Here is a 23,281-nt window from a genome sequence, read left to right on the forward strand (position 1 = left end):
CGGCCTCCGACCCCTCTCCCCCATGAGCTGCGCTGCTGATGTGAGCTCCTCCGAGTCTTGTGAGCAGTTGAAATTGGAACAAGTCTTTCGGTATGTTGCTAAAGCGCAGATGACAGGCTACCTTCCTTCTCCCTAACTAGACCTACCTTACAAAAGCAACCCACAGTGTGTATTCCCGGGCTTTACAGGTGGTCTGGCCAAATGCTTTGAAATACTGTCGAATTTACCAGCTACTGACGTTTCAGCCAGTATTTATTTATTTATTTATTTGTTTATTTTATTTTTCCATGCATGGGTGCTCATTTCTAGATGTGATAGCAGATGAGGCCAAAAATAAGGGCAAGCAAATTCAATAAAGGATTTAAAACAAAGCTCACGCCTTCCTTGAATTCAGCAGGGCTAAGTGGGTCAGCTGGTGATTTCTGAAGAACCGAACTGATCCCAGCCATAGTCTTTGTTCTAAGACTCTCCCTGAAATGAGTACGCAAAATATTTCAGTCTTTTCATTAGCATCCTCTAAGGCAATTATTTCTGTAGTTTCGTATTTTGTTGCAAACAACAAAAGATTCACGTGTATTACGCCCAAAGGCTGAAAGCAAGCACTAAATGCTTTATTTTAAATGTGCTTCACGGACTTTCTCGTTTTAGTTCCAGGACCTGGGCTAATGAATTAATACAATATAACCTAAAGCAGCCAAGATTTGCTGTCTGACAAAGGAGGCTAAACTTGCCGCTTGCCCTTCTTATATGCCAGAAATAAAGCATGTAATGTTAAGTTGTGCATTTTTCCATCATTTGGTGGTAACTGACACTTAGATAAATAATGCTTGTTTATACCATTAAATGAGTTCTCTCCTGGAGGAGGTCATTATGTTTTTTTAAATCATCGCTCTCCCATCTCCACCTGTACAAAGACGAAGGGCTTCGGACCACAGAAACCTGATGATTATTAACTGCTGCTACAATTAGCACTCAAACGAGCAGCCTGCAGGAGGGAACGTCCTGCACTTTGCATTACCTGCAGAGCTACGCATATCATATCTACTGGATTTGGGGAAAAGTTCTCAGTATGGCGTTCTTGCAATGGGTTGGGAAAGAGCTCCTAAGAACTCGTGTACTTTTTAGTACAAATGGAAACTAAGCTGCGTATCGCACTTCACTGCTCCACGCGTGATAGGCTGTTCTTCTATAAATTGGAATAAGAATCTAATCACTGAGGTGAATGACTAATATACAAAAGGTGGTAAGAATAATTTTATTGTATTATTAAATAGGATGTCTTCTCTTCAACCATTACAAATTTGTAGATACTACATGAATGACAATACATCATTTATCTTTTTATTGTTGCCCATATGATATATTTACACATGCAGTTAGTACTGATGTCATGCTACATTTTGTTAACAGCATTTTGTTGTTTGCCAGACTCAAAATGTGAGCATTTCATCTTCTGTAGGAAAATATCTCTGGGTGGGTGGAACGCGTGTACTAATCTGCAGAAGGCTAAAATCGTCAGCGTTTCAGGCCAGGCTCCTGGAGCATGTTCCCTTTTCTTCCCTAGTACACCTCATCAGAGAAATGAATTTTTATTATTTTTTTTTTTTAATGTAAGAAACAGGAATATACATTTACACCCAGCAGCCCGGTGATAAAGGCTAAAAACCATGAAACTCGATGGTATTTACCATTGATACCGCTTGGAAAAGAGAATATTATAAAAATATTTGGAAGCCAAGCATAAGTAGAATTTCAGCAGTGGGTTTTTATTTTTTCTGGCATAGATTATGGCATCACCTGCACAGTTACGAAATGATACGTTGCTTTGTGAAGGAAGAGTTGGTGCTACGAGCAAGTTATTTCCTTTGGACTCTGTAATGCTTGAAAGGCCGTTGAACTATTTCATTCTTAACATAAATAATCTGTACACATCCTGTGCATTAACATTGTGACATCTGACAAAGACTTTACAAATGCAACTTCAATTTAAAATTGTACATTCATTTTCAAGTTGTACATATTTCTTTCTTTGTTACAGAGAAAATTGCAATGGGGCACAATAAATATAGTGTAACCAAACTGCAGTCTCCAATTCCATATGACTCAAGATCAACCAGAGTTAAAAATGACTACTGTTAAGGTATTGTGTCATCCAGGAAGGTAAAAGGTGCAGAGGATAAACTGCACTGGAAAAAAAAAAAAAAAAAAAAAAAAGAAAGAAAAAAAACCCACAACAACCAAAAAAAGGCAGCTTGGAGTTTGATAAAAAAACAAAAGCTAAAATATTAAAGTAAAATTCCAGTGTCACTGTTTAAAATAAACATACAGAACAGGGGTACGCAGGGAAGGGGCACACACTAGAGACACTATCCTGTAACAGAAAGCAGTGAGTGGCTGTGGGAAGGGTGGCCGATCGCTGCTCACTAGAAAGCTGCAGGCATCGCCCCACTTAGGACTTGTTGGCCGAGCCAGAGGAGCGGCGCAGTTTCATGGACATGCGGCTCTTGCTAGTCCGAGGAGACATTGGAGAGGCTAAGTCTGTTCCATCCACCTGTGCTGTTGCTGCTGCTGGAGTTTCTCCCGGCTGAGTCTCTGGGCAGAAGCCTGCAGAGGACAGCAAGAACCAGACGGGTCAGTGCCACCCTTCTGTACTCGCAGCGAGGGAATCTACTGACAAGGGGCAGAGAGGCATTTCAGTGCTGCTGTCACTCTCACAGCATCTCCTAGCCCTTTACCAGCTGTGGGTGATGGTACTGCAGGTGGAGCTAGCAACTGCCACAAATCCACCTCTAGAGAAAAGATGATGCCAGAAACCACTGAGCTACGGGACTGCAGAACCCCCTTGGCTCTCGGCAACTGAGGCAGCACTGAAGTGGGTGACGTTCTCCCGCTAACCCTAACCGGGAGAACAAACACCTCCAGTTCCCTCGCAGGGATGGGGAGTCGTTATTCAAACCACAACCCAGAAGAAACCAGTCTTTAATGAGAACATGAAGGTTAACAGCTCGTTGCGCATGAAGGGAGCTCTAGGAATGCAGCTGAAGAGGTGGAGTGAATCGGGGGCCAACTGGGAGAGTAAAACATCTTCTCCCATCCCAACTTTAGTCAGTGCTTCAAAAGGCAAATTCCTACAGGGCCTACAAGGCAGAAGCTTGAACAGATCATACTAACTGGATGCACCATACATTAACGTTTCTTTGTAAAAGGAACAAGATGAATTTGAGATAACGGTATGTAGTTCATTGGCCCAGCGCCCAGAGCTACGCTCCGGTGGGCCCCGAGTCCTCACTGCAAGAGGACAAGGCTCTTCCCTTACTAAGAGCCCGTCTCCAAATCTTCTTCCATAGAGATACAAAAGGAAAAGGAGAAAATACGAAATAAAAATTACATTCTCCTTCCCATGTACAGAAAATTAACACTATGAACTCCCAGCCACAGAACTAAACTGCATTTTAATTAGCCATTTACAGAGACTGACAGCCTGATTGAACTCAATTACCTCCATCGCCACTGATCGCTTCTGACCTGTATAAATTACAGACAGAAGCTTAGTCCTGCACAAGCCAATGGGGAAACCCCTGCTGACTTCAGTAAGCCAGAATATCACTTGCTATTTCTTCCACATCATGCTATTACTGGCAATTCTTTAAAATAATAATGCAATAATCAGAACTGAAGATCTCTCTCCCTCAGTATACATTTCATATATAAGGGTGCAAAAAAACATTTGAAACTGATCATGATATTTTTTTTTTTTTTTGAAAGACTCCTCTAAAATAAAATTAGGTCATGAGGCAAGAACTGTAAGAGTACTTTTAAAACATATTGTCATAAAGCTCAGTGATTTAGCGACCTGGCCGTCCTCCTCGCCTGGTCCATCACCTGCCTGCTCCAGAGAGACGGCACGGTGCTTTCTATCTTTTCCAAACTGACACGACCCGTTGAAGTGACAGGGAGGAGAAAGGGCTGTTATTTGTTCCCCAGCTGGTGACAGTAATTCTGTTCATGAACTAGGTACTTCATTGCCAAACAATCTGGAAAAGCATGATAATGCCTGACTCACTGTGCCTTATAGAAAAAGGCAGGCAGGGAAACATGCACTCTCATTTTCTGAAATTCTATCTTGTTCTGATTTTACAAGGAATTAAAGCATTTCAAATGGTGGAAGTTAGAGAATAGAAAATAACCGTTGTTGTTTTGCACAGCATACCATTCACAGCTAGCGTGAAAGACCTTCCGTTTCAAGCCTTTGCCCTTTACCTTGATGTGGCCAATGCTTTCTAGTGGAGGTTTTGGAAGGAGAAGAAATATCACAGCATTTCTTTCTTTGTTGAGAATGAAGAAGTGATGAGGAAGGAGGAGTGGAAAGAAGTGAGGAAGGGGGGGGAGAAAAGATAAAAGATAACAGGTGTGAGACATGAGACACGAACCGCAGAGATTGAAGGGTATTAACAGATGAGCACAGAAAACGGAATTTCGAATTTCATTATGCAATTGCTGCTCATGCTACAGGTTAAAGAGAGTGATGAGTTAGTTATGTGCAATGAAGCAACAGCTCTGAAATCCGGCGTCATACTTACCAACTAAGCATTACAAGAAAAAAAGGAAAAGAGAGAGAAAGAAAAGAATTCTATAACATTATAGAGATCCAGCAACCTTATTCACAGCAACTGAGATACATCCTAAAAATTGTCTGAAACACTGGCTTAAAGTCTGTGAAAACAGTTAAATACACACATACACACAATCGAGAGGGAAAAACAAATGGCAGCTTGATATATGGCTTCTGCTCCCCAGTTGTTTCACAGTATTAAGTATGCTAAAATTATAGCCAGCCTCTACATGAGACTTCTGAAATCACGTAATGAAGAAAAACGAGTATTTAAGCTAGTTAGTCTGCGTCGGTGTGTCAAACTCTAGTGTGAAATTTTATCACGGGTTGGATATAGAAAACATTGAAACACCCGGTTATTTCAATTAAGGTATTATTCCGGTCCTATCTTAAAATTTTGTTTCTAATTCCTGCAGACAGAAGCACAGATCCACGTGCAATCCCCACCTTTATTTTTTTTTTGGAAACTGACTTGGGGCTATTGAAGAACAGAAGTCATGTAAAGTGATATTCACATCTGAACATATCACACCAGAAGAGTGAAGAATAATGGCACTTAAAATATATTTAAAGTCTCACAGCAATCAACAGGCTGATTAGTAACTCAAATTCTTTGGATTTTAGATAAGCATATATATCTATATATACGCACATACACACACACATACATGTGGATACTAAATGTGGTATATAGAAATTTTGCAGGTTTTGTTTTACCCTTCACAACTTTAAAGTTTTCAGTGTAAAATGTTACTATCTTTATTTCTCTACACAATGAAATATTTAGTTATCCAAAATAGAAAAACAGGGTTAAATAAGAAGGCTTTATTGACAATTGACCTACAACCAGAAAGTTCTATAAAATAAACAAAATAGATGTGTTAGGATTTTTAAGAGGTTGAAAAATGTCAGGAAGTGATCCATATTTTTCATCTCTTAGGCTTGACAAATGACAAATATCATAGCCTGATGAGCTATGATATTTTGGGGCCATAATGTAAAGCCATTTCAATCGCTTCTGAACAAGGAGGTGGATCAACAAAGTTGAAATGCGACATTTTCACACTCCATTTGAAAATTTTAGGATCGTCTAATAATAGTATGTTGGTTATTTGACTCAGAAATTAACTGTTTAAATGTAAAAAGGAATCCTAACTGCACACAGACTGAGTTAGAAGTGAGGTGAGGTGGAGGAATCGTAACACGTGCGTTGGCATGACTCATCTCGCTCGTCAGTTCTGACTTTCAAAGAGGTGAAAAATTCACCGGGCAGAAGCCTGAGGGGGTGCTGATGTTCAGACGGGGTGCCGCACAGTATGGCCACTCTCAGTACCTCTAGCTTTGTCACACCTTGTTGTCTGGATCAACATTTTCCCGAGTGCCATCTCTCAGAATGACCACAGAGGAAAATATCATTTGTACACGTTGGTAAATTTTGATGGCCTTTTAAGGTACTTCAGCCTCCCCGCCTGACCTTCAGGGAAGAGGGCAATCGTTTTTGTACAGCTTGTGCCCTTTGCAACTCTTACGAACTCCAGTCCAAATCTGTCTGCCAAGCTGTCCATCATGCTCAGCAGAGCTTTGCTAGAGTCAAGGAATTAAGTCTCTCATTAATTTGGGGAAATGAGGAAATGAAACAAGAAGCAGATGCAGAGAGAAAGACTGCAAAAGCAGCTGCAAAGCAGGATGAGAAGGTGAGGAAGAGATGGTGAGTGGCCTAAGGAGCTGTGAGACTGGAACTGGGTAGGAGACAAAGAACCAAGAGCCAGCCATGAGAAAGAACACAGCAAAAAAGATTAAGTTTATGGCAAAAGAGCGTCAGAGTCCATGTCCAGTGAAGAACGCTCTTCAGAACCTGGCCAGAAACATACTGAGTAAACCTGTTCCTCTCTGTCAACCAATATCTGTGAAACCCACTGGCAAAATTCCCAATCTTTCCACCAGTGGAGATTCAGAGAGAGATAACACAGTTTACCATTACTACCAACCACTGCCCTGTGTCAGTCTGCAGGAGCTGGTGGTGGATCTAGAGGTTACAGTTTTGCTCAGGAATCACGTGGCTGTTAAATCAGTATTACAGAATTTTTCTCTTTTGCCCTATGCCTTAAAATAAAAATGGAAGGAATTACAAAAGGAAAACGTTGTCACAAGACAATAAATTCATAAAGTCAAACATTCAAAAACTAGAAAATGTCAAAAACTAGGAAATACTATGACTAGTGTTGAGAGGCCTCATCTTTATAAGGTTTACTATACTGAGGTACTAGTTTCAGTAGGAAGAGAGAAAAAAAAGAAGATAAAGAAAACCCAAACCCGAGACATCAGTACAATTTAAAGCTCAGAATCTTGGCATCATGGGGTCAATAAGCCCTTCAATATCATTGAGCTTACCATTGACAGTTCCCTCAACCTATTCTGGTGTCACAGAAATCTGGTTTACTCAATAGCTATACAGCAGGAGTTACTCTATTTGACCAGCGCAAAGTAAAAAATACAGAGGCAACTGAATTATATTCTGTGATTAAGTGCAGGTAAATCTCAATTTTTTTAAATGTACACATCCACTACACTAATCAGGTTCCTAAACACGGGAAAGAGGACTTGTCAGATATTTTGACAGGTCAAGCTAAGTATCTAGGATAAAACAGCAGCAGCCACAATCACACTGTATTGAAGGGCAACCACTCTAAGGAAGGAAATGGCTTTTGGTGAGGGCTAAGCCTTTGATAAAATGTCAGTCTGAGGAAACAGAGTTTGTTACCCAATGGCATGTTCTCTATTTGCTGTGATTATCACAGCTCAAAGGGAAAAAATGGCATGCTGAAACCAGCCAATGGGATCACAACAACAACAACATTACAACACCCGGTGATGGGCTTCACCGGTTTTATACATCTTCCTTAGAAGAGGAGATTGTATACAGTACCTTATAAAATTAAACATATACAAAAATTGTAATCTTGGAGATCACAACCCAATTAAGGAATCAAGTCTATAATATCTAAAATGTGGAAAACTTTTCTACTCTCTTCTGATCAGTTATTTTTCATTAAAAAGAACACAAATGAAATATTTTGTATTTAAAAAAAAAATAATTGTGATGTATTTTTAGAAGATGGTCAGAAATTTTCAGATGACATGGAAAGATCTGGCAGGGAGCCTGCAAGGTTTTGTCTGAGTCATCCTGGGGGTGACGAATGCGTGTGGTTTCCCAGGCAGGACTCCAGTGTCACTCCTATGTGCAATCCTGGCACAGTTCAGAGCTCTTCGCCTATCTTTCAAAAAATACGCCTTTTGAAGGGACCTCTGGAATCACAGAGGTATGTAGTTTTTTTTAATAGTCTACCTGGTGGCCTCTTTCCTGGGATCACGGTCCGTCAAAGTTCTGGGCCGTCTGTAGCCACCTCGCTAACAGGTCTGCCTTCGTTAGGACTGGAAACCATTGGTTTCCAGGATAACCCCAAGCCCTGGGGTAACTTTTTGGCAGATGACAGCAGTGTTAACTTATACCTGCCTCAGGGTTTAGAATTTGTGTGCTCCAGAGTCAGCTTGGAGGCAGATGGTGTGGTGCTACTCCAGGCACTGTACTGCTGCTGAGTATCAGAGCCCCAGGAGCCCCAGATGGAACAGGGGTCAGCCCCCAGGCTGCAGGCAGGACTGCCAGGGCATCCCTGGGCTGAAATGAAAGCTCAGTCAGGTCTGGGGACAGTTCGTTGGACTCTGACGCTGGGTCGCGCTGTGCTGCATGTCCACCCTAGGAAGCTCCTGGCTGCTCCCGACACTGATGTGTTGGCCAGTTCCAGCACACAGCACAGGGTCCAGCAGAATGTGGCCCTCAGGACAGGACATCATGTTTCACGGTACGCAAACACACACGTGCATACACACGGGTGTGAAATACATCACAAGCTCCTACCAATGAGATCCCCGCAGAAAGTTATTCCATTTGATAGAAAGGTTAAGTCTAAAATCAAGTTTCTAAAAATCATAATCTTTTCCCAGATCATGTTAGAGAACACAACGAAAGACTAGGACAATTTTTAAAGGAATACAGGAATTGCCACTGTACAGCAGCGTTCTCCAACACACCAAAATAGTATAGAAAAGCATCTTTGCTTCACCCCAAAAGAATGAACTAGAGGAAGAGGGCAGAACGATTTAGCCTGGAATGAGATTTCTGGAAGTGAACAGGCAGAACTGATACAAGTGCACTAGAATATAGAATATACGCTAGCCATACGTAAGTGTCTGGTGGTGAATACTTGCTGTGCGCATTAGGAAGGAAATGCGGCAAGGACTGGTACCCCTGGTTATTAACATTTCTAGTTACAGATTTTTCCCTATTCAAACATTTTCATACATTAAATTCTGTTACTATTTTTTTATATTGATTTAATTAGTTTTAAATTACTTACACTTTTAATTTAGTTTCCCTTTGGTCTTGACTATTTGCACTAGCATAACTATGCCACTTATACTTTCAAACTGCATCTTATTTCTACTTATGGTTTATACGCAAAGGAGTCTCAATGTTTTAACATTTTTAAGTCAGTCATTCTGTAGTCCTATCACAACTCTTCTATAATTTTAGAATTTATTTCTGCATACTTTTGCAATTAAGAAACAAATTTTGAGATAACCACTTGCCAAATTAATTTATTCTTACAAAATTTATTTTATTTAGATTTACAGCTCTTCCACAGAAGCATTTTGATTTATTTGGCATTAAATAAAGGTTTCTGAACATGGAATTTCAAGTGTTACACATTCTTCTTCTCCTTCTCTCCTACGTTATCACTGCAGAATGTCTTACAACATCAATGAAAGACAGTACAGGGTACAAAACACACCACTGCCATCCAGTACTACTTGTTCATGCTGAGAAACAAAGGTCAACACAATAAAGTGTTACTCATTCAACAACTGTCTCTACCATTAGTTACCTTAATCCCAGAACCCGTGTTAGTGCTTCATGCAGACCTGAGGTTAGTAAAAGACTAAAACTTTAAGAAGATGTAGTGGTCATTTCTCAATCAGTGTGAAATTCTTTTTAGTGTGAACAAGGGCAACAAGGAAAGTTTGCATACAATTTGGTTACAAGCTTAGTGCTCTAGTAAAAGTAAGAGGAACAAAGGGGTTTTTTGGACACTTTGTCTTACCTTCAGATAAACAGAACTGATATTTAATGATCTAAAAAGAGGGGAAATAAAATAATGAAATAATCATAAGGAGTTCAAGAAATTTCAGAACAGGAAGGCCTTGAGTTACTCATTTTCTTTTACCGATTTTCTCATTAGTAACTGAAAATGCAGTATCCTCTTATAAAACAGGTATTTTACTGGAAAACAAAAATGACCTTAAAACCAGCCTTGCAGCTAATAACCTGGAAACAAAACTGATGATTGCAAGGCTCTCTCAGGTTTGCAATTTAAAACTTTACATTCCAAAAATGTAGTAAGCCGTAAAAGTCTCTTATAGGGAAGGTGTCCTTAGATTAAAGAATGGATCTACCTGAACCAGCCTGGATGAAGGAGAACCAATGCTTCCATGGAGACTTTATACAGGGGAACACAATAAAATTTACTGTAAAAATACAGGATCTGGTTTGTATATTAAAGTAGCCAAATCTTAATGCCAGGCACTGGCTTATGATGCCAGGCAACAGAATAAAGATTTAAAAGCAACTTTGCCCAGATTCTCAAATTTGTACATACAGTCTTTCAGATTAATAGAAACTCTTAATGATGTCTGAAGGTCTGAATTTTCAGTCTTTATAAGTAAGGATACTGCATTTCAAATAAGATTGTACAAAACTAGTTCTTTACTGTAATTCTTACCTGTCTCTGAGGGCAAATGGTGGTAAGGTGCTGGACAGAAAACCTGAGCAGCAAAATCCTCAAAAGTTGTAGGCTCTAGATGATGTTGAACAATTGTTTGCAGGTATCGTGCTCTCTCCTCATAACTGGTTTAGCCAAGAGTTAAGGAGCAATTTATATCATGTACTAGAACTGCGAAACATCAGTCTATTAATTAAAAATTCTTGTTTTGTTAAATACAATATGATGTATTTCAGTGATTGTACACACTTATTTTTAATTCTTTACATAACTATGATATCATCTGATGCACTGAAGTAATATTAACTGAAGGATATACACAATTAATGTAAACTTTATGGTTCAACTGTTTTTTTCACGTGTGATGCAAAACTTTCTGAAAATTTTTTCAAACACCAGCAACTTAAATACTCTCCTTTAAGTAACTCATTTGGCTGTACTCTGGTCACAAATAAATATAAAAATGCTACAATTTTTAAGAGGTACAGCATGAAAAATAACGTTAGCATTAACAAAATGCACTCTTCGACAACAAACTGCTTCCATAATCCCTAAATACACACACACAGAGTTAAGATAAATACATAGCGAAATTTGAGTATTGGGAAAAACACCTTGTCAATTATGCCGTTAAAACAAGCAAGAATATTTGCAAAGAGCCCACAGAACCCTTAAATGCTGGCTAACAGAGTGTCGGCAGGGCACTGACAGCAAAATACTGTACTTCTTCCTTTTCCCTGTGTTCTCCCTCTCCGATATTATTGACAAGAGCCCGGTATCTTGAAGTGTTGTTGCTTTTGAAGAACCCTCTCCAGGCTTCTTGTTCCAGCAGGCCTGATTGTGCTGTTAGCACAGAGAGAGCGAGAAAAAGAGAGAATATTTCTGCTGTTCATGAAAGCAACTATGGAAATGGCTGTCAAAATGTAGAGCAGCAGGCAGCAACATACAATTATCAAGAAAAACTACCATGCTGACTTCATGTCGTATAGTTCCTGAACTGAGAAATCGGTTAACCTTTTCTCTCACAACTTTCAAACTCCTCCAGCTGGACTCAATATGTTGAATGAGGGAGACCTTCTCCAGTTATCTTACAGAACCGTAAAATGATCAGAAGTTTTTCCTGGCATTTATGCTTCTGCACACTTTTTTTTTTTTTCCCCCGTATTTTATCTGTAGATAGGGAGATAATTTTCTTCTTACATAGGTCTGTTTTCTTCTCCCAAAAAAACCCCTAACAAGTCAGGATGCTGTGGAGGAATGCACTGAGAATCAGTTTCTTGAAGGTTCTCAGTTCTGATTTCAAGTCTGCTGCTCTTTTTGGGGAGGACAGGGGCAGTAAGGAAATTACCTTTCTGACGTAATTTCACCATCTGTGAAATGGGGATAATATTAATTTTGCACACATTTTTAGCAATCTAAACATAAAAATTGCATTACAAGTAATAAGCATTTTTAATAACAAGTGCTAACATAATAAATAAATAACGATGCTACTTTCAGTTATGATAAGCAATAAAATTCTCAGCCCCAATTTACAGCTGGAAACAATATCCTTCATCTTAACTTTTAAAACTATACTTCAATAATTACAGAACTTTTCCTATGAAACCTTTTTGCAGTTGTTTTCAGTACAATATTTACAGCAGATTTTGCATTATATCTAAATATGAAAAAATGTATAGTGATTATATTATCTGAAAACAACTTCTAGTGAATAAACTGATCTTTGTTGTACTTCCTTAGACCACAACTTGGTTACACAGTGCAACTGGGAAACAATTTTCCCTCCAAAATCCATGTTCCAAATTCTCCGCAGAACTCTTAGGCTGGAGGAGTTATAATAATAGAAGCACGGGGACAAGAGAAAATATAAAAATCTCCCATTGTAATGGTTCTTAGGTTGGGGGATAAACATAGTATTGAGCCTTAACAGAGGAGAGTAATATAGCACAGTTTTTAAGAGGCTATGTATAAGTGGTAGAGGATGAAACTGATGGTTGAAGTCTAAATAATACTACGTATCTCACAACTTGTTGAAAAGCACTTTTTTCATTGGGGGAGATTCACAGCTGCTGAATTTTCTGCAGTTAATAGAGTCCTTTGATTCACAGCAGTGCCCCTTGCACAAAAAATACTGGCCTTTGTGTATTACCAGAAACTAATTTTCTATTTGGCTGAAAAGGGAAAAATGGGGTTATTGCTTCTCCCTCCTACAGAGCTTTTCATTATGCCTGATGCACTCAACTTCTAAGCTCTTCTGAGAAAAAAAAATAACTGAAGAGGCAAGAGGTAGAAAAATGAGCTTGTTAGCACATTAGAAGTGAAGTATCTTGGTGGGCCCTAGAAATTCCCAGTGGTGTGTTAACTTATCACTCTATGCATGCTGGCACTGATAGTCTCCCAATTGATCACTCTCTTTTCGCACCAAAGGTGCTGCCAGGAAGCAAAGGCTGAAGGCCCACAGGAGAACAGGCTGCTATCAAAACAAGCTGTTTTTAAAAGTCTGCTTGAATGGGTAAAATGTTTCATGAAAAAGTAGGGTGGAGACACCTACCTGCTTTTAAAATGCTCTACTTTCAGAGGTCTCTAAATGAAACCTTTTAGTTTATCCTATTATATCCAAAGCTTATACACAACTAAGTCTAAAATGAAGGAAAGTTACTGCTTTGAACGTGACAAGGACATTCCCGTTCTCCAATCTAGGTACCTATCTCCTAACCAAATAAAGAAGTCTCGACACAGATGCTGACTGAGGAGGATAATGATGTTTTCATTACACAGTGGAGAGTACATGCTTGTATCAGTTCTAGAAGCCTAATTCAAATGCACACTTAGTACACCCAAAGAAAAATAATTCAACTAGCCAGGCTGACATTCATCCTAACAATCCCCAAAACCATCTGCAGCTTGTTAAAAACAGAACCCCGCTTAAAAACAAAACAAAAAACGTGATGCAAACGCCAGGTCCAAAGCTTGGTGTATTCTGCACTAAGAAATGACACGCTCTCCTCAGAACTCCTCTTCTCTATTAGAGACTGAGTAGCTGCGATTGGGATACTTCTATCTTCTATTCCCATATACTTTGAGAACATTCTAGTATTTTAAAACTCAAGATCTGTATGCTTTTGTGGCTGCGATATTCTAGTTCTATGCTATATTTGAATGAAACTATCTGCAAGTGACCATAAGTCCATGGTAGTTAATTTCTACATTACTTCTAATAGGCTAGACGTTTATTTCTTTAAAACGCTGCTCTCTAGGGAAGAGTTATTAGCACCGACAAATTGAGTGGCACATACAAACTCAATGGCTAGTAATAACAGGGCAATGCAAGCTGTATTCTTACTGAGACTGGATGTTGCCACTGGCATCAGCAATTAAGATGGAATGGGAAGGATGCACAGGCACACCAATGGAGAAAGGCTCTGGCACAGAGAGCGACTAAACACTTAAACAACAGTGTTGTGAGCTTTCTGCTTCTGAAGAAGGTGCTAACTGGAACAAAAGAGTGTGGATAAAAAGGTAAGATATACATTAATTATACAGGCAGTCACCCAAATTTGTCAGCTAAAAACTTGCAGATGTAATCCATAAAAAGTGTAACGAAAACTCTAATAACTTCATTATACTTTTTCAGAAGACGTTTTTCTGAAAAACACAATCAATACAATAGGTCACTCAGGTTGTAGTCACTTCAGCTAAAGTTTCATTTGCATTACAATCCATTTTACTTATTCTCTAAGTCTGCAATTATTTCTATTAATACTGAAAATACTCTACTTTCCATTATTACTTTAAACATGCAATTTTTTTAGACCTGTTGATTTGCACTTGGGAACAAGCACTGAAATCCTGGCTGTCAGATCACCTACTTATGCTTAATCTGTCTGAAAAAATACATCTCATGTCTTCACCTAATGGCTCTCCATCACTGTTGATAGTATCACTTTCTCTTTTAACTCAAGCTCTGTTTAGATTCCTATAGCAGAATACATCTACATCTTGCAGATGCTTTTTGCATAATCTAAGCTAAAACTTTTTCTGGCCATGTACATGAATAAATTATCTAGGCTCTTACTTCACATCTCGCTGCCATATTTTTTTCTCTGACCTCAATAAATGAATTTTATTTTTATTCCTCCTTATATCTACTGAAAGCATTACAGAGCCCACTTTCTGAACATCCTGCTTAGATGGGGCATTCTCTTCTCATACTGCCATCAGTCTGCCATTCCCTAGCACAAAGGCAAGCTACTTTTTTTAACTTCATAGTCCATAACGGTTTGATCAATTTTATCAAAACTACTCTTGCTTCCAGTCAGTTAACACAGTCACACTCACGTTAACATTTTTAGACAGGTACTTTTGTACTGTCTTTCATGTGGCTTCTTATGCCTAGCACCAGCTCTCCATAAGGGTCCTCCAAACTCTCCCCTTTGTTATGATGCTAATCTAAAAAGAAACAAGGAAAATACCTTGGAAGACGTAAGTCCATTGCTGTGTAGGGCACACAACTATTCACACCGTTTACTCTGTTTCACATTTCCCTGAATTTTGTATCTGACTTCATTTGTTGTCTTCAGTTTTGTATTTGGCTTTTTGACTTCCTGGGGACAAACAACATCTGTCTTGTGCTGTTCTCCATCTCAGTGTAATGAGACTGGAGTCTATGCTAAGGATATATATGTGTCACAGTAGTACAATTCTCCTCTTTGCACCTTCATCCACCATCGTAACCTTTTTGCTTTATCCAAAACAATTCCGTCACACTGCCTTTTTTTTTTTAATCCATGGCTTTGCCATCCTTCAATTTGGTGAGATGTTTGCTACATTTTCCTACATCTCTAGTTTAGTCTTTATTTTTCCTTTTCTGTAATTTTAACCATTCAATCTCCACAAAATCCCGTACTTCCCACTATTCAGCCTCTTCTACTGTCTTCATATTTCAAGTCCGTCTGTTGAATTCATCTCCTCACAGGCATTCTCACGGGTTTATTGTGTCATTCTGACTGAACGTTTTCTTTCCATTCTTCTTATTCACAGCTCTCTCAGACGTTAGAATAAACTCTGCCTGTAAGTTTTTGAACTGAATAAAATGTATTGCAACAAACCTATCCAGTATTTTTCAGTTAAAGAAGAGCAGATGCATGATTACTACGCTACAATCATCCAGGGAATATCAATCCTAAAATGTCATTAACCTGAGGCTGAAAAAAAACGAAGAAAAAGCAGTTTCCACATGGAGTAAAATTTCCAAGCTTTAAATTAAGAGTTTGGCACTTCACAGTTCTGTAAGCTATCTATTACCAGAGCATCTAAATGCTAGACTGACAAAAAGGCTGGAGAAGAAATTCTAGTGCCTGCTCCAAAGACCATTTGATAACAAATGCTTCCTGAGCAGGGACTGGAATCCAGGGACCATCCTCTCCCAGGAAAGTACCGTAACCATTAGGCTATCCAGATAAGCATGTACTTTCCCTGTGATTCAGAGGAGATCTTATTTTATGAAACGAAGAGCAATTTCAGCAGTGAACGGAGTGTGCCTGATTACAAAATGTCCTCAGTCCCAATGGTTCGAACCGTTTTGTAAGAGGCAGGAGATGTGGCCTCAAAATTGGAAACCGCTCTCTCATTTCCTGGCTGATTGATATAACTAGGGAGTTACCTCCTGTTGTGTTTGTGTGGGCTCTAATCCAGTGAGTATCCCTTCAGAACTCTTAGCACAGCTGCCTTGCAGGTCAGATGAACAAAGAAATACCCACCTATTCAATGGACAGAGAGGGGCATGAGCTGGGCATTTGGCTGTTCAGGGTACAGAAAGGACATGGGCAGCTCCAGTGTGTGCTGAACTGGGCAGATCTCCAGGGAAGGGTGCAGTGAAAGTTTCAGATACCTGTGAATTTCAGAGGCATCCAAGACTAGGCATTTGCTGCGTGGAGATTCTCATCACCTATGTTTTACGCTCAGGCACTGATAAGGCTAGTAGGGAGGAACTTGGGTCAGACTGACAGAGTAGTTATGTGCCTAACTGCTCTCAAGACTTTTGAAAAAATATACAGAAAACTTTTTATCAAGACAGATTTCCTCAGCAGCTTCTGGAGGGAAGGATTATGTTGGGGAACTTACTCAATAACAGAAAATTAAAAAAGCACTAAAGAGATGCCCAGTTTATTAATACACTCAAACAGTGATGGAAATCTTTGCAATGTCCTTCTTAAAAGATCAATATTTCATTTGTTCAACAAAATTTAAACAGAATGTATTTGTGAAGTACCTAATGCCACCAAAGGCATTTCTAGATCCCAACTGATGGGCTAGTGAAGTCCATGAGACTGATAACGGGCTTTTTTTCTGCTTTAGAAAAAAAAAAAAAGAAAGGTTTTTTGAAAGGGAGTAAAAATGTGGATTCTTCACTCAATTCAGAAAAACTGAACAAAAATGGAAACAAGACAGTACCATGAAAGTTTTATTCATAAATCTCCCCTCCTTATAATCCTTATGTGTGCACACACACACACACATATATATATGTGCACCATTGTGTAGTATATCACAATATAGCTGTATATTAGAATATGTGATCACAATACTGACAGTATATAGTAGCTCAGATTCTTTGATTTCGGTGCTAGGAAAAAGAGGAGTTTTTGATGATCATCTAGAAATACCTCTTAGAAAAAAAGCCAGAGAATGCATTTCTAAATAGCAAGATAGACTTTTTCAGGTTAAATTACAAACTACTGTCATAAATACATATACAGCTGCATCCCTGGCAATTCCAACTCTAAGCAAAATCATCTGAGAAGTCAATATATATTGATATGATTGTGGAGAGTATGACTTTGTCAGCTAGGTATTTGGAAAATAATTTAGACAAGCAGAAACCAAAGCTCTGCTCCATTCCTTAACTGGAAAATGAAAATCCTCCACCCAGAGATACTTGCTTGTAGGATCAATGGACATGTGCAAGAGGTTTTCTAACTGCATTTATACACTATTTATATAAAAAAGACTAATAACATTTTAAGAAAAGCTACGTAAGATGGCACCCTCTTGTTTATTACATTTGCCTCCTCAGAAAATTTAGAAGCACACCAGTTCTTTTCTAGAAAAAAACAAAATCCGTAGTATTGTCAACATACAAAACCACCCCCAGTACATTAAAGGCCAAAGGGAACAAAGAAACAGTGAGGCACAGTGAATGGCATATGCTGGTAGGAGATTTTAAGTTTCTTGCTCCCTGGCCCAAAAAAGGTGTGCAAACTCCACAAAATTAATTGCTACACTTTGAGGTACTTAAAATGATGAAATCATCAGTTTTACTGGGCACATTTTTCCTAGTACGTTACAATTCCTGACATCAAAATGGGAAAGAAGGACCGCCTCCAGTAAAAAGATAACAAGTACAGGTTAGGACCGAGGTTATACAGGAGCTGAAAGGAAAAGTTAGCCATAGCAGAATTTGACTTCTTAAGGCAGACAGGAAAAAACCCACAGATCACAGAAATAGAAGTTTTTTTCTGGGAAATCTCACTCTGAAAGGAGAGATTGTGCAGTGGTTGTCAAACCAGCTGAACTCATACTGAGTCACAGCAATTTGTACTCTTTGTTGGCTCTTAGAATTAAGGATGTAAGTCGGGTTGGTATTGATCCAGTGTTGGAAGCCCTGCGACTAGCTGCGTTTTGTATGTGGGTGGGTGATCAGTATCAACTGGCCACAGAGAGGAATAGTTAAAGTTCTCTTATATTCTGAAAAGTGACTCTGTAGAAGCGGCATCATGGTGTTCCCTATTTATTGCATTTCAGTGATTTCCACACCTAGTTTGCACGGTATACAAATATATCTTTTTTCCAGCTGCAACTTCTGTTTACTCAAGTCAACTTGGTATCTCTAAGTTAGCCTGGGTTCTTTTCTGTTTCTTAAATAATGCCGATACTGAAAATGGCATATAAATATTTTGGTCTGTGTATCTGTTTACCCAGCTATGCTCTAAATGCAAGCAGCTTCTGCATATGCATTTGGAATTTAGCCACAACACTGATGATTCATAAACAGAATTCAGTTCATTCTCCTCATGTCAGATGCAAGTTATTTAGGTGAAAGAAGAAAAAAAAAAATTACTATGCTTGACACTACTAAACAGGTGAAAGAAAAAATTTATAGTCTTCTAAGGTGATTTTTTCTTTACTGAAACCGTATGTTCAATCCTAGTGACAGCACTTTTGCAATAAAATATAAGAATGTATTTTCTTACTCATAAAAACAGAACATAAAACTCAGAGAAATCAAAGTTATATTTTAAAGTTAAACGTTTATGTTGCATTTCATGAAAACACTTTAGAATTGCAGGGGCTCTGTTAATTATCCAAAATCACTAATTTACAGTAATGTAAATGTAATGTAATGACAATCTACTAATTAACGTAGCATCTCATTAAAAAAATGAAAATCAATATGAAAAACAAGTAGCAGACTAAGACTGTAGGATTTAAACAAACATCAAATGTAATATCTAACATCTTTAATAAAAACATTTTTCAACACAAGTTGTAACTGCAAAAAGGGCTTTTTAAAGCAATTTCTGAGGTATATTTCTTCATGAAGAAAATAGATAAATCCATACAAATTAATCCCATCACTCTGGATCTTGCAATTTGTTTCCAATGCATATAGTTGCATCATTCTTTAATATAATAAAAATTAATTTTAATTTTTTACACTACTAAAAAGTTCAATAAATCTGTGATAAATTAAAAGTTATCGAGCAAATTATAACAACACATGCTTTTGCAATCTAGAGGCTTTTTTCTTTAACAGTAGTAATCCTACAGCTAAACGAGATTACTTCCAGTATATCTACCCTATGGTTAAATGGTTGAAAGTCTTGCAAGGTAAGCATAGGTTAGATAAAGTTGCAGCCACTCAGTGTTTCCAAGTCAATGTTATTGCTTTCTGTCCAGTTTAGTGGCGCATTATATATTGAAAGGTATTGACTTTATATGAATTTATATAAGTCTTCATTTTTGCAGCATGAACACTTCCAAAGTTGCTAAATTACTGCAAGAAATTGTAACCGATGCTTACATTTTCATTGGAAAACCCAATATATGAAACACTCTGCAACACCGTCCTTCTAGGAAAATCCTTGATATATTGTTTATTTTTATGTTGTTCCATCAGATCTTACAGCTAACTAAATTCTTCAGCGGTTTAACATCATCTAGGAAGAAAAAAGCTGTGATTCATCAGCACAGACAAAGCTGGGCTTTAATCCATTCCTATAACCATATTGCCAAGTCTATATTGTTTACATTGCGTCTCAATTAAGAGACAGGCAGGACACCTGGTACTTCTTTATCTAAGTCCCACGGGCTGCCAGATGACTCAAAATCCATAACAGGTGCTAAGGCAGTGTGAGTGTAGCACCATTAACACAAGCTGGAATTGGATAAAATTCGGACTATACTTAACCACTTAAAACACTCAATTATGAAATGAAAAATGTAACCACTCTGCACCATGCTCCTTTACAAAAGGCACTTACAAAGATACCTAGAACTAGAGTGCAAGTGTAATGGACTTAACATAAATTTTAATTTTAGTATAAATATTCTCCAGAATTAAATTATTCAAAAAACAGCTATATAAAAAAGTTATCTTTTTAAGATAATGTAAAAATATTATGAGAATGTATTTACTGAAATGAATGAATTCTAATTCCAATCATCTGCTTAGGCAGCAAAAATAACAGATCTGATGCTCAGACTTCTAGCGATTTCAAAGTTAAGGGAAAAAAAAGCCTGAATTAACAGTACTTACTGAATTCTTCAACTCTGTAGAACCCAGAAGTTATTTATTTTAAGGACTTCGGGAAATGAAAACATCTTATGGAAGGATTTTAAAAACAACAAGGTTCAAGTGAAAAACTATAGGATAGAAGATACTCCTTCGCACCCCAAAATCCCAGTGTAGATCTCTTTTCAGCAGTTTTTCTGCTAAGGTGACTGAACTAAGTATTAAGCTTAGACACTGACAGAACACACCTCATGAGAGAAAAAATTAGTATCAGAAATTTTACAGTGGACAATTACTTAAGAACTATCTGTATCTAAACGTGCAGTAATCAAATTAAGTTTCTATTTAATATTGTAATTATCAAGAACACAATATAGTGATTTTATTACCAGAGTAAGCAGTAACAAAGTACAGTAAACTGTCATTTAAGACAGTGTCATAGTATCTACGATAAGCAGCATATTGGCTTAAACTAATGCACTATATGCCTCTAGGGAACGACAGGCTCAGAGACTGGATTTTAACATCAGAATCTATCCATTAATCTTGACTTAAATATAATCTACTCTGCAGTAAGAGGAAGAATGGGCATTCAATGAATTACCTTTTTGAAATATAGCAGGAGCATACTAACACAAACATATAGTAGAAAGTCTCACTTTTGGTACCATTTATTGTGTATTGTCAGTTTTACAAACCCTGAATTGCATTTTAGCATGAAATTGGAAAGAGAGTAATATCAAATGGCTAGCAGTGTCGGAAGGACGAATACCTCAACACTGTAACAGATTACTCATTAAATTTACTGGCTGTGTGTTTAGAAGACTAATGACAGTGTTTACAAATACCCCACTTGTCCATGTTTTAGTAACAGTCTACAGAGGTGAAAACAAACAGTGACAGAAACAGCGCTGAAGCCCTTATGCAGGCAGAATTCCTACTCCAACTTCCAGGGAGGATCTGTCTTACTAATGTATCCAGGATGGGAATCGATGAACCTATAAGGTACGTTGTGCTAACTTGTTTTGAAGCCCATTAGAGCTGCCACTGCTTCAGGCCCTCTTTGGAGCGATGCTCCTGCTCGCAGGCAGCCGGGGAGGCAGAGGGCCAGTGGGCCAAGTGACTGAGGTTCATTAAGGATGTGGCACCAAACGTGCCAAGGAGAGACCTTAAGGCCTTGCGGTCATCACTTCAGTCCACAAATAATCTACAGACCAGGGAGAACTGCAGCCCTGCAGACTAACTCCTGATTTTGGGAGAGGGATTTATCTCCACTGACACTCAGCATTGAGTTTTACTCAAGTAATTAAGGTTGATGAGCGTAAAAATATAGAAGCAAAACTGGCTCTTCGTTCTCTGGTATTAGCTAGAATGCTTGAACCCACTGTTTTCATACATTCAAATATTTAAATTTTACCTTAAATACTTTTTCTGCATATATAGACAGATTCACTGATGAGAGAAACAGTAAAGAAAATGCCTTTCATGAAGACATCGCTACAAACTGTAAAATTACACAAATAACAATTATATTTATATTAAATATTGTCCAGTGAAAAGGCTGCCCATACAGATATGTATTAATTTGCAATTCCACACTACATAGTAAAAAAGAAAATGTCTCTCATGAGAAGTTTTGTCAATAATTCCATTCTGTACTTCGATAAACTTTACAACCACCTTTCTTTTTTCCTTTTATTGTTGAAGAGAATGTTTTCTTTTTACCTTGGGTTGCTGCAGTACCGGTACGAGATAATCTACTTATAAGTCTCTTCAGAGGGCAGTAAAACTGGTTTTAAAAATGATTTTTAAAACTCTAAGACAGGCTTCTTCTATTTAAATGAAGAAAACAAATATTAATTTTCAGTCACTTCCCTCTCTCTTTATTTTGAAGGGCAATTAGTAAAGCAGCCCCTTCACCCTCCTCCCCAGTGCTGTCAAGCTGTTGAGAGCAGTTTGCTGCACTACAATGGCACTATTGTGAACACAGCCTGGGCTTCCTTCCCACAGAGAGTTAAATGGCAGTTCCTGCTGCCTATGATTGGTGACCAGTGAAACAATACTTAAGAGCCAGGTTTTATCAGTTCCACGCCAAAGAAGTGAAGCCAGGGAACCCAAGCCTTCATATCATGCTGAACCATATGCCAACCCTGCTGGCCCCAAAGGTTTATCACTAAGAATCAGGATCCATCATGTCCCCTGTGAAATTTCACTTCACATACCTTCCGTGAAATGCATGGCTTTGCTGAAAACTGACCTTTTTCCACAATTGGCAAGAACAGATGGACGGTAACTATGGTTTGGCAAGCAGAAATTAAAAGATTTTCTAATAGCCTGCATTCTTCTATGTTTGGGAGGAGAAGCATTCAGAAGGAGATAGATATATTTATGACCCACAGATCTATTCAGGTGCAGTTAATCAGCAATTAAACTATTTTCTCAATGTCTAGAAAGTATATTGAGATTAATTTGATTGACCAGGCTATGATTAGGACTCATGTCCTTCGCACTACCATATGGTAATTCCAATTAGTGTAATACTAACTTTTAATCCTTGCTTTATATTAGTTTATTCCATTTTTCTATTAAGTATGTGGTACATACAAAATAAACTATATAGATACACCCTTTTTTTGTTAGAATTTTGACCTGTTTAACTAGTGAATATTGTTATGTGAAGTATATTCCATCTCCAGCTAGATATTTCCATATACTGACAAGTACTACATATAACCATTTTTCCAGTAACTGAAATACAGACCTGTAGGAGAACAAAGACAACCAATGTACTAGTTCCTATTAATCTCCTCTTTTTTTTTTTTTTTTTGAACCTATCATCTTCTAATCCCTCTGTTGGCACTGGAAAACATGCCCCAACTGTCTTGGTTACTATATGTAGAAGGACGCAGAAATAGTTTGCCAATATCTTATTCAACTCATCCAAAACCATCGTTGTATTTCACAGACATTACTGTTTGTCAGTTTTGCTTGTTACAAATAATCTCCCACGTTTCCCACCAATTTAAATATTGTGTA

The 23,281-nt window shown here is 38.2% G+C and overlaps 1 protein-coding gene across 5 annotated transcripts in view; it reads right to left on the reverse strand.

Annotated features, from left to right (window-relative positions):
• Positions 1-1,245: 1,245 nt before the first annotated feature.
• Positions 1,246-23,281, reverse strand: part of RALGAPA1 (Ral GTPase activating protein catalytic subunit alpha 1) — a 127,340-nt gene continuing 105,304 nt past the window's right edge. For 2 of the 5 annotated variants that reach the window (XM_074148830.1, XM_074148828.1), the window contains 2 exons: positions 10,450-10,574; positions 1,246-2,604 (listed from right to left, as the gene is read on the reverse strand). In XM_074148830.1, coding sequence (XP_074004931.1) covers positions 2,450-2,604; positions 10,450-10,574 — 280 coding nt within the window. In that variant the 3' untranslated portion in view covers positions 1,246-2,449. Of the gene's footprint in view, positions 2,605-4,210; positions 4,326-10,426; positions 10,575-23,281 lie in introns of all 5 variants that reach the window. The other 3 variants (XM_074148829.1, XM_074148827.1, XM_074148825.1) reach the window with 2 other exon arrangements.

Source organism: Numenius arquata, chromosome 6, assembly GCF_964106895.1.
Source record: "Numenius arquata chromosome 6, bNumArq3.hap1.1, whole genome shotgun sequence".
NCBI lineage: Eukaryota > Metazoa > Chordata > Aves > Charadriiformes > Scolopacidae > Numenius > Numenius arquata.